This window comes from Alternaria rosae, assembly GCF_020736505.1.
Source record: "Alternaria rosae strain MPI-PUGE-AT-0040 chromosome Unknown BKA58scaffold_7, whole genome shotgun sequence".
NCBI lineage: Eukaryota > Fungi > Ascomycota > Dothideomycetes > Pleosporales > Pleosporaceae > Alternaria > Alternaria rosae.
In genome coordinates this window covers 944,616-956,767 of record NW_025763576.1, presented here as the reverse complement: position 1 = coordinate 956,767, position 12,152 = coordinate 944,616, and the positions used below count along the sequence as shown (strand labels likewise).

General features: G+C 51.0%; 4 protein-coding genes across 4 annotated transcripts; 3 read left to right on the top strand and 1 right to left on the bottom strand.

Annotated features, from left to right (window-relative positions):
- Positions 1 to 134: 134 nt before the first annotated feature.
- Positions 135 to 1,687, bottom strand: BKA58DRAFT_208277 (uncharacterized protein). The gene is made up of 2 exons (XM_046165996.1): positions 1,074 to 1,687; positions 135 to 1,019 (listed from the first exon to the last, which is right to left on the bottom strand). Exons 1-2 carry the CDS (start codon positions 1,445 to 1,447, stop codon positions 269 to 271), a joined length of 1,125 nt encoding a protein of 374 aa, XP_046023283.1. The 5' UTR covers positions 1,448 to 1,687; the 3' UTR covers positions 135 to 268.
- An 885-nt stretch (positions 1,688 to 2,572) lies between these two features.
- Positions 2,573 to 4,175, top strand: BKA58DRAFT_412740 (uncharacterized protein; the record flags this gene model as incomplete). Its single annotated transcript, XM_046172373.1, has 5 exons — positions 2,573 to 2,839; positions 2,892 to 3,158; positions 3,205 to 3,637; positions 3,687 to 4,079; positions 4,138 to 4,175. 5 exons carry the CDS (start codon positions 2,573 to 2,575, stop codon positions 4,173 to 4,175), a joined length of 1,398 nt encoding a protein of 465 aa, XP_046023282.1.
- A 6,012-nt stretch (positions 4,176 to 10,187) lies between these two features.
- On the top strand, positions 10,188 to 11,700 carry BKA58DRAFT_208248 (uncharacterized protein). The gene is made up of 2 exons (XM_046165994.1): positions 10,188 to 10,749; positions 10,801 to 11,700. Exons 1-2 carry the CDS (start codon positions 10,530 to 10,532, stop codon positions 11,610 to 11,612), a joined length of 1,032 nt encoding a protein of 343 aa, XP_046023281.1. The 5' UTR covers positions 10,188 to 10,529; the 3' UTR covers positions 11,613 to 11,700.
- On the top strand, positions 11,701 to 12,141 carry BKA58DRAFT_208243 (uncharacterized protein). Its single transcript, XM_046165993.1, has one exon. It carries the CDS (start codon positions 11,789 to 11,791, stop codon positions 12,098 to 12,100), a length of 312 nt encoding a protein of 103 aa, XP_046023280.1. The 5' UTR covers positions 11,701 to 11,788; the 3' UTR covers positions 12,101 to 12,141.
- Positions 12,142 to 12,152: the final 11 nt, after the last annotated feature.

Genomic DNA, 12,152 nt, shown 5'->3' with positions numbered 1-12,152 from the left:
GCTGGATTTGGACGGATAAATCGTAGAAGACACGGGTTTTGAGTACAGCGAGATTGATAAGAGGGGGAATTGGGGGTATGGATGTAATGCAAGGACATTAGACGAACAACTGGCGGCCAATATCGGCATAGGTAATACGGGGGATTGGGATACTGGTTCGAATTATTTATAGCTATAGGCTTGATAGTTACTCTGCTCTTCTTCACTCGTGATCTACAACCGATAATGCGTCCTGATCTTCCTAACAACTTTCTTTCGATTTCCGCAATTACTGCACCTTCTTCGCCCCCGATGCAATCTCAATGTCCGCCAGTGCAGCCTCTCGCCAGAACCAGACAGCGGCAAGGGTCGCGCCCGGGCCACCACCACCCGTCAGCGCCGCAATAACAAGAAAGCTCTCAAAGAGATTTTCCAGCGTAGCCTCTCCGTTCCTCATCCGCTGTACGTCGCACACAGCGACCCACGACGGAATAATGTACATTAGTCCGATGATGAGCCAATCCCATTGGAAGATGAACAGCAAACCCCAATCAGCATTCCTCTTCCAGGTATAGGTACTGGGTAAGAAGACGCGGGCGTACGTGACATCTGGGTCTGTCGATAGAGAAATACCACGGATGGCATACCAATGAGTTGCTACACAAAGAACGAAAAGGAGAGCGTAGAGAATCTTTAGATGCCGAACATCCGCATTCCTGTTGTTCGCAGTGACGGTTGTCGAGGTACCGGAGAGGGAGACGAGCCACATGGGAATGCCGGTAAGGATGGGTGTGAACTGCCAGAATGCTAGGAGATTTTGCATCCTGTCTGAGCTTTGGTCGGGAAGGAACAATGCGACCGTAGGCACAACGTAGAACAAGAAAACGCCTGGTAGGATCATGCGCGCGTAAGGCAACGGGACAGTGCGTCCGCTCTCAAAGTAGGCTTTGGGCTTCGAGACACGATGGAGGACTAGCCACCAGATAGTGACGACGCAAGCTGCTCCAACATTCTGATAGACGAAGGCCCAGATGGATATACTGCATAATGTCAGCTACATCAGGTTTCGCCAAATCCTACATTGGCAGACTTACTATTTCAGCCAACTATTCTGATTTCGCTGCCGATACGCCTCCACATTGTTGATCGTGATAAGGGCCGTGATTTGGATGAGGAAGTAAAGTTGTTGCCAATAATATGGCTCGTTCCATCGCATCGGGCCGGCTAGGAAGGCAGCCACCAGGAAAGACAGACCTTCGTCCACCAGATAGATGCCTGTGTAGTTCTTCTTGAGAAGCACACCATTTGGGAAAACGCCTGATGCTGCTGTTTCTAGAAAGCCTACAGGAACATCGTTCAGCGCGGTCGTGATGCGCATCGTATAGAACCCGAGCGCGGCCAAACCTGCCATCAGCGCCAGTAGCGCATTGTTGTTTGGGCGACCGACGTTTGCTGTTGATGTTGCCATGGTGGGCTGTTGCTGACGCTCAGGAAATCTGGTGTGCAGTGGCAGATAAGTCTGGTTTTATTCGTCCCGCGTAAGTGCTGGGCTTCACTTGGCGAGCTTCGCCTCTCCTATCACACTCAATACGGGGAATACGCCCTTGCGGGGCCTGCTTATGTAAAGCGGCTCAAGGCCCGGCGGGCCAATTGCTGCTTGGCCGTCTGAGTAGAGTCTCCACTGTCAGACGATGCCGTCGCATACCGATGTTGTCTGAAAGGTACGAGCATAAGGCACCGTGAGGCATCAGTCAACGGTGGCCAGATCGAGACAAAGATCGTCTCACGTGACCTAAGTATCCCCGTTCATGTCATGTGACCTCGCAAATACCCCTGCGATCGGTTCGTCACGGACACATGTATACGGGGTTTGTCCGAAATTTGAACTCAGTTTCGATGTGATGAGAGTTCTTGTCGAGCGGAACCGTTGTCGTTCTCGCGACTTTTGAATGGTTGATCCAGGTAAGTATACCGAATGTATGGTTCGGCCCTTTCGGCTAAGCGGCACACTGCGATGGCCGGAACGTGTTTCAACGGCGTTGGTGTTGAAGGCTCATCCGGTTTTAGACGTGACGTCAGCGCACCGCCTCATGACATGCCGCCATCGATGTTCCTTTCCAAAGAACAAATTCAACGATGCGACAAGAAGGAACGAGCATGCTTAACTCAATGAAGAGGGCGCGCGTGGCTTTGCGGAGTGATGTGCAGCAATGGTACCTGCCAAGCGCCCAACGCGATGAAGGTGGACGGAGGTGCCGAGATCGCGTCCTCCACGCGACGCTAGGGGAGTGATGTCATAGCATCCTTTCATCGCCTTTTGACGCAAGCTGGAGCAAGCACCACCAAGAATATAGGTCTTATGCAGGGACACCACCTGATCGAGTATGGCGCCTCCAATTTATGATGCGCTCTCCAGCGCTATTACGCATTGGCGCCCCTCAGGTGTCGGAACCTTGGCTGCCATGGTTTGACAACGCGTCGCGTCTTCCCTCTTGTATGCTTGTCCCTCTTGTCAAACCTTGCCTTCATCTTCTTCCTTACTCCCGTTCACAACGATACCCCAGAAGCCCTAAAGGCCCGAAAATCATACAGCATGGTCGGAGGCAGACGCAACATCCTCAACAGCCACAACAGCAACGGCAATGTTAACCGTCGCCATAATGTCGAACAATTCAGCAAGTATCAGCGCGTCGACCTGGAAAGCGGACATGGAGCGATCACACCCGTCAAGCCGAATCGTAGATTTCGCGATGCGATCGAACAAACCGTGAAAGACAACCGCGCCAATGAGATGAAGCAGAAGTTGATCGACAACATCGACCATGAAGCCCTCGAAATTTACAGGAAGAGTGATGAGAGCGTATGTTTTAGATGACTGGACTGCTCATACAGATGCTAACGTCCACCCTCAGCTGAAATCTATAAAGAATAAAAAGGTACGCGGTTTCTACGAGGAACAGAACGAGCGCTTAGACGACTGGGCCGAAGTCGACATGGTCGTTTCTTCGCTCGCCGACGACATTGTCGATAGTATGAACCCTCGAGACGTCGATGGCGATGGCGTGGCAGAAGACCGGGGACCATTGGGTAACAGCGGAGGGGACTTGGAACCTTTTCTACCCGAGGAGGAGCGCAACAGGCGAGCAAAGTCCGCTAAGCACGCGAGGTGGGCAATCAATGTACGTCTTCAATCCAAACATGTCTTCCCAAACTAACAGTGTACAGATCAACGTAATCGTAAACATCCTTCTCCTCGCGGCCAAGGGTGTAGCAGCCATTTGGTCCAGCTCCCTATCTTTAATTGCATCCCTCGTCGATTCGGCTCTCGACCTGCTCTGCACCGTCATCATCTGGACTACCAACAAGCTTGTAAGCTGGCGCGTGGAGGGTCTGCGAAAGAAGTTTCCTATTGGCCGGCGACGACTCGAACCCATCGGCATCCTAGTCTTTTCCATTCTCATGGTCATATCATTCCTCCAGATCCTCCAGGAATCGGTCAAGAAGCTCTTACCCAGCGGCGACCACAGCGTATCACAATTGCCACCAGCTGCTATCTTCGCCATGGTAGCTACAATTGTCGTCAAGGGTACCATTTGGGTAGGATGCGCAAGGGTCAAGACTACACAAGTGCAGGCCTTGGCACAGGATTGCAAGACTGGTAGGCTCATTCCCTTCGCCTCTTGGACTACAATAACTGACAAAATCAGACGTTATCTTCAACACCCTCTCCCTTTTGTTCCCGCTCATTGGTGGCCACGTCGGCGTCTGGTGGCTCGATCCCCTTGGCGCAGCTTGCCTCTCGCTTTTCATCATCTATGACTGGGCTTGCACTTGCTTTGAGAATGTCACCCGTTTGACTGGTGAGCAAGCTAGCGATCGTGTAGAGCGCAAGATGATGTATATGGCATACCGCTTCTCGCCCCTCGTCGAGGGCTTCAAGAGTCTCAAGTGCTACCATGCGGGTGATGGAGTCTGTGTGGAGATCGACGTGCTCATGAAGGAGGAGACGCCGTTGAGGAAGTGTCATGACATTGCGGAGACCCTGCAGTACTGTCTAGAGGGCTTGAATGAGGTGGACCGCGCTTTCGTGACTATGGATTGTGAGTACTATAATCGACAGAGGAGAGAGGTTGTGGACATATCGCTAACGTCTTGCAGACACTTCACAAGGCCCTACAGGCCACGCCGGCAGTTAGATATACGCATTCGAGCGATTCACATTTGGCGCCGTCATTGGCTGGTTGCATAGCATACATGGCGTTCAGTCAGTATCATACATACCTGTATTTTTCTCATTGTTTCCAGCGTACTAGCATTCGATTTCCCAATGTTACAATCAGTACAACTTTACAACCACTGTTGTCCTTCTACGTCATCGTTTCGTTTGCTAATCCACGCTATGACCTTTTGTAGTTCGCGAGAAGCGCGTGACAGTCAACACACGGAGCCAATAACCTAATCTCAACAAGTCCAGCTCCAAACCATTGTGCCCATCCACAGAGAGCCCGCATTCGGAACCCTTACCACTCTCTCGCAATTTTTATCTGCCTCCAAAGACAATGGCACGAGCATACCCGCACACGACTCCACCACACTTGTTCACCGACGCCAGACTCCTCGAGAATGACCCCCGCCATGTTCAGCAATTGCGCCGACTTCCTCGCCCATGGGCCCGAGCGCGCCGAATGCAGCATCTGTAGAGAGACATTCGATGACGCTCATTGGCCGTATCAGATTCGCGAATGTGGACATGTGTTCGGAAAGATCTGCCTGGAGGCGTGGCTGCAACAGTCGGACAGCAAAGGGACGTGTCCGCAGTGCAGAAGCGTCCTGTTTGACGCATTTTCCGCATCTTAAATTGCTGAGTTGCGACAGGAGCGTTCCGAACTATACGAACAAACTTTGTATGGACGCATACTCCGGCTACTCAACGTATATGACAGGGAGGGCCTGTGAGTCATGCTATGGATGAAAATGACGAATACCTTCGAGCCAGATGTTCGAGAGGCATATGAGAACGCATGAGCCCCACGCATCATCGGCCTGATTCAATATTTGCTTAAAGGGTTCGGTCTACCGAACAAGCACCATGATCGCGTGGTTTTATCTCGGGCGGTGCGAGAGACGGATGTCCGTGAACTTGTATTATGGGATGCATCCGACACCCCACCATTCAGCTATCAGCCCATCCATTATCTATCACAACAAATGATCAAGATTTCACGCATCGTCCCTCGCCAGGTCATCACCGATCCGATCCTTTGGCGCGCCATGATCTGTTATTATAATCTGGCAGGCCTTGAGATTGCAGTCTGTCATTTTGAAGATGACAGAGATTGGATGTTTGGCCCGCAGTCTGACGCATCTGAGTGGAACGATCTTGCAGCGATCTTGTATTTATTTCTGGTCCTCATAGCGCAAGATTCTAAACACAATTTCCGGCCGAACGACGACTACGGCGCTGAAGACGTGGAGAGTCTGTTGCGAGCAATAGATACTTAGATCACGTACAACGACTACCCGCTGTTGAACAGTGGCAACATCTCGAGAGACTACTGTGAGAGGGTAGCTCGCTTTCATCATAGAGCGCAGATCAACAACCCGCAGACAGTTCCCATCAAAGAACTGGCTGATCCGCACACAAGCGAGGAGCTCATCTTTTGCCATGTCAGGGATTTTTGGTTGAGCTCCAGGGAGTCCTGGAGCGCCAAACTTCCGGATGTGATTGATCCCGCACTCCGAGGACGGCAGCCCACATTGCGACAGATGACTAGCAGTGATATGAGAGTGAACAAGGTTTCGTAGGAGCGGATGGCGATGCCGATGAATTAAGCGCAGGTGAAGGCGTCGCGCAACGGGCATTTGAGACAGCATGATAAGGGCCGCTAGAACACTTCATGTAGTCTGGAGGGGGACGTAAAGGTCACAAGTAGTATATTGGATCTCTTGAGTAGAAGTAGAAGTTAAGGTAGCTTTCGGAATGCATCACAATACGTCGTCATTGTGGCTATGTCCAACTTTCCATTCGCTAGGGTATCTCTAATCAAACGCAAATGCGAAAAGCACAAAGACTAAGCTGACCAAAAAGGCGCTCCTCGCACGAAGACATCTCTTAATCCCATGGACTCCGCGAAAAGAATTAGAAATAAGAACGCCGACCGAAACAAAAGACATTCGTCCAAAGACATGGCCTTGATTTTAAGAACTCAGTCACGAGTCCGTTTTACGTGCTCGCTGCTCTCAGAGTCAGCAGGCCCTCGCGCACCCCTCTTCCTCATCGCAGCACGATCTTCCTCTTCAGTGGGCTCGGCGGGCTCTTCTCGCAACCGCTTCCACGCTTGCTCATCGTCATCGTGCGGGATGTCAGCGATGCTGCGCTTGCCCTTGAAGGGAACCGCCGCTCCTATCCAACCAACGGGACCTGTCGCAGGTGGTTGGCCTATAGCCAGGTTCTGAGCGGCCCTTCGACGAGTGACTTCAGTCCTCATGTTGGCCCTGTCGCCCCAATACTTCCTCTTATCATCCATATGTTCCTGGTAGGTTGGTAGATTGTTCCGTCTCGCCAAATTGAAGTGGTGGACCTCAAAGTAATGGCGCTCCTCCGTCTTCGCAAGATCCTTCATCTCGTCCCAGGTCAGGCCACCTTGAACGTTCTTCGCGATGCTCAACCCAAAATTGCTTTCGGCAATACCTTCAAAGAATATCTTGAGAGGTCTCTGGCGAATAGTGCAGCTTATTCGTCCAGACAGAGCTTCATTCTCAGCCTTCATGTCCTGAACGGCCAAAGCTTCCATACACCTCCAGACAATCTCTTCGCTTCCAAGGGGACTCACGTCTTCGACGACAGCTTGTATGATTTCGACGGTCTTTTCGACGTCTATTATCGGCTTGTCATTGCTGTCGCAAGCTTGGAATCGAGGTTGTATGGTGAGATAATCCATCATGACTTTGATGTCTGATGATTTCTCGAATGAGATGTTGAACTGGCCTGCAAACATGTCTGAGGCAGAATTGAGTTTGTTTTTCTCGTTCTTGTTCATCATCTTTCTGCGTGCTTCGATCAGTAGTCCGGTGAATCGGTCTTTGATCGAAGTCTTTAGAGGGGCGGAGAGACTAGCTGACTGCGCGGTACTATTGGCAGCAGTCTGGGATGAGCCAATATGATTGCTTGTAGGAACCTTTTGTGCGTATTCCTTCAGCCTGTTGTATTCTGCATTATGCAGCAGCTTGTTCTTCATGGCGAAGTCGAGGTCATTGGCCAGCCCTCTCGCAGATTCTGCTTCGCCGATATAGTTAAAGATCTCGTCCCGAATTCGGTTCTTCTGCTTCTCCTGCACCATCTGTGGAAGTGCCTGTTTCAGGATGACGTGAAGATCAGGAAGTAGTGCTCGCAGATATTCGGCTTTGCCGTTCGACCAATGATTGCTTGTGTTTGCCTGAACCCTGGATCTCGCTCGTGATTCAGTAGTACTCTCAGGCGGGAGCGCGTCAACCATGATTTGCTCCTCGGTATCCACGCGGCTGGTGACTTTGACGTCATCCATATCGTCTTGTACCATGCTGGAGATATCGCGAGAAGCTGGTGATGACTCTATTCCGTCCATGGTCTGGTTGGATTCTGCCCGCATGATATGAGAGTCGACCGGACGAGAACGAATAGGTCCTGGAATGCAGACCTCCATCGCTTCGGTTTGCGATGCTGCTCCAAGGACGATCAATAGCTCGCTACTACTGACATCGCGGTTTGTGGCATCTGTCGAGCGTGTCGGTTGAAGAGCGGTGGGCTGGGTCTTATATACACCGGCGGCGGCAACGTGGACTGCACCGTTTTCTTCGTTGCCGTCTTTGTTGGTGTATTCGGTAACAGGCAGATCTGTCGTACCGCCGTTACTTTGGGGGGCCCTTGTAGGCTCAATGGTGCACGATTGCTCTGCCGAGACTGCACCACTAGGCGCCTTGACTTCAGCAGGAGCGCTCTTGTCTTCATGGGCATTAACGTGTAGTTTAGCGGAGTCTTCTACCCCGTCAATGGCTTGGTCAAGCTCAGGGCACAGTGGCGCCTCCGTGGTGAATGAGCTGCAACTGCTGACCGACGAGAACAGCGACGAGTCGTCGGACGAATCGTCGGAGGATTCCTCGTCACTGGAGATGTCTGGTAAAGGAGTATTACTGGCGTACTCAAAAACGGATACGACGCGGGGTCCATGGAGAAGGATGTGCTCTTCAGGTTTCGAAAGTGACGGAAGCGGCTTCTTGCTCGCGACATCCAGATGGTACTCGTCAAAAGTTTGGTGAGGCTTCAAAACGTTGAAGACGGTACATAAGTCTTCGAACACGTCTTTTTGTTGACCGGTAACGTTCTCGTACTGCTTGAGGTGTGACCGCGCGATAATAGCAGAGCAGAGTGGTTTCTGGTTGCGAGAAGCCTTACGAAGTCTCGATCTGGGGGTCTGTTTCTCATTAGTCTGGTGATTTCACATCACGTGTTCCAAGTCTTACGGTGTTGTGGTACGCTGGTGACATCTCGGCGCTCATCGCGTCCTGGACGGAAGCAATGACGACCGGTATCATCTTACCGAGCGTCTGTTCCAGCGCGCCAGCCTCATACATCGGGCGGAGCGCGGCGAGTACGCGAGAAACAATGCGTTCCTCCATAACCTCCAGATACTCAACCAACTGAGGGGACAAGGAGCCGTCAGAGGTGAAGATGGGGGCGGAGCTTGCGGTAGCTGCGGTAGCCATTGTAGCAAGATACAAGTCGATGGAAAAAGAGGTGTCTGGCAGATGAATTGAGTGTAGTATTGCAAGAAGCTAGGTCAGTCGCGGTGTGATGTGACTGAGCGGGGTATTGTGACTAGAAAGGTCGTGAGAGCGACGCCCTGGCCAAGATATCGCATGACATAGGGACCTGTAGGACTGCAGCGACTGAATACCGACTTTCATTGGGCCAGTAACATCTATGCGTCATATTGGCAAAACGTATGAACGTGATCCAACTAAATAGACTATTCCAGGCGTAAAGATCTAGCAACGCCCAATCAGAGACGGCGCTCGTAGAATTTCTCAGATGTGCGAGACACAAAGCTATGACTTGTCATCGACAATAGCAAGCCACAATACACAAGCGATCATAAAAGCGCTCGCAGCAGCCTCAGATAGTGAAAGAGGGGAAGATAAAGATAGACACAAATGCTTCTGACGTCAAGCCTTGGGATATACCGCGCACTTCACAGACGGAACATCGCTCGAGGATCGCGTGTTTGCTCGCCCCAGGCAGCCCTGAGATGCTTGAAGGACGACCTTGTAGTAGAGGATAATGATGACGCTGTGTTGTAGCTTGTAGACTGACTGAAAACATTCTACTATAGTTGTTCTGATATACCGACATACTGAAATACGAAAGAAGACGCGATAGAATTAATATTTAGGATCCGTAAATGACATGGAATGAGACAAATAATGTGTAAAGATGAACTGGACAGCTAGAAACTTGGCCACTCACACACCCACGTATAGGTGACCTACAAATACGTGTTGCCAGGCAGCTAGGATTCCAAGCACTCTCAACCAGATGTCTGAGCTTGGACTCTCAAGAGTGATCTATCGGCATCATGCCTTTCCTCTTCCGCTGCCTTACAGTGCGTGCTATGAGCCGACGCGTGCGACCCATTGTCAATTCGCCTGCGTCAACTCGATTATACGGACTTTCTCAAGATGGAAACAGCGACAAGGAATCTTCGGATCTGGGGATGGCACTACAGCGTGGAAATACATTTGGGATGGGGTGGCTGAAGGGACGCGTTGAAGTTCGTTGTGGATTGAGTATCACGTCATGTCTGAGTAATCATCTATCCGCCCTCCCATGACGCGCGACGCGACGCGACCCTCATCCCACCGTTCATCGCGATACACATCGACCAACAACGCAAATAAGTGACCAAGCGCGCTCCCATGTGAAGACACTCTTACTACTCGCGAATCTTCGCAGAATCTTCAGCTATCGCGTCTTGTCTGCTTTACTGCAGCATCCTTTGCCCCACCCAATAATGATGATCAGCATAGCTTCGTAAAGCCTACAACATCCCAATTATAGGGTTCGATCCGTTTGTCTATCGTCTAGCCTTGGGTTCGGACTTCCTATGTAAGATGGTGTTGAGAGGCTAAACATAGTGTTTCGGACTCTCGCATACGCTGGCAGGTGTCCGCTTCCATCTCCGCGCAGCAGCCACGTCGATGTGTCAGCCAACACAGCACGGTATCTTCACGATCTAGTACCCCGATACACGACATCGATTTGCGCGCCTTTTCTGACCTATCCAGTGTTGGCAGCCATACATGGCCAACACGTAGTACGAAAATAGCGGCATGTGGTGTGACGCTAGACCAGATCCAACGATGCTTACACACGCTTACATTGCGCCGGTGACTTCAATGTCGCACTCTCCGTGCGGTCAATGGCAAGGTCGCGGCTTATCATCTACGGAGTATAATGTAGTGTGTGGAACGCTCAGTCAAAGGTTCAAGTGCAATTACATAGCAATCTCGACAAGATGGTGAACGTCACCAATGCCAATGGCATCACCGGCGCCAACTTCGACGTATTCGGCACCAATCGCGTGCTTCCTCGGGCAATGACAGCATTTACAGCTATCGCGTGGTACAACTCAATCGAGCTACTCATCCTCATCTTTGTCATATTCAGACGATACACTGGTCTATACTTCTGGAGTTTGATAGTTAATACGATCAGCATTGTGCCGTATGCGACAGGTAGGCATAAGCTTCTAGACTGGCAGAAGTGATGGCTGACTGAGTCTCCAGGGGCATGGATGAAACAAAACAGCGTTGCGCATGACCCTCGCATTTACAATACGCTCCTTACGCTCGGATGGATATTGATGGTTCCCGGACAATCCATGGTTCTGTACTCGCGCCTACACTTGATATCGCCGAACCTCAGGCTTCTGCGACTCATCTTTTGGATCATCATTGTTTCAGCAATATGCCTTTGTATACCGACGGTAGTCCTGAATCTACGGTTATTCACCAACCACCCAGAGCGATATCTCCGCGGCTACATGGTCATGGAGAAAATACAAATGACTCTCTTCACCATCCAGGAGATCTCGATAACATGCATCTACCTGTGGGAAACCCGCAAGCTCATGCGCGTTATTTTTGACGGAAAGGCTAGAAAGTGGATGTGGCAGCTCGTCGCAATGAGCATACTCCTGCTTATACTGGATATCGCGTTACTTACGACGGAATTTTTGAATCTTTACATGATACAGACGACCTTCAAATCACTTGTTTACAGCTTCAAACTGAAGATCGAGTTCGCAGTACTCAGTCAGATCGTGCGCGTCATCCAAGATCGTGCGCATTCTAGCCGCTCGGCCGTAACGCACCCGTCGGATTTGGAGCGCCAGATCAACACCCGAAAACCAACGTCCAGTCAGGTGTCAGAGGTGGAGAGCTTGCAACGCAACGTACCACTTGAATGGCGCTTGTCAAGGGAGGCCACATCTTTTGTTTCGCCAGTCGCTCTCACTATGGCGAAGAGAGAAGATATCAAAAGCGCTAGGTGCAGCGTCGTGTCTATAGACGCGATGTACCCTGGGATATTGGGATGATAGCGCGATAGGCATTCTTTAGTCGAGTGAACGATGGAGGTTGACACGTCAACGGCGGAAACAACCTGCTACACTGGAGCGACGTGAGGTATGCGGCTTGGAACTTACAGCAATGACGTGAAGAAGGCCGCTATATTGGTGACCATTGGCGCGCGCTGTACCTGTTCCTCTTCCTCATGGCCAATCAATCTTTCCAGCATGGGTCAGTTCGCGGTGTACTTCATACCTTCGAGCTTAGCAATGCTTCTTCGGCGTTGTCAAGTCACAATACAGCGACCAAGCTCTTTCTCTCGGCGGCAATTCACGTGCTCGATCTAAAAAACATTGGTGAAGCTCCAGTCCGACATGTCCGTAGTGTACGGCTGCTCAGTGAGAACACGAGTGATGCACAGCTGAAGCAGGATGCCGAAGAGCTTTGGCCGGGGGCTATGGCGTTGGGCGCGAATGAGATCATGGAGTTCTCAGAAAGTGTGTGGTACTATGAATGAGGGTACGATGTACGTGCGATTGTTGAAAGATTGGACACTTGTTGAAGGAGAC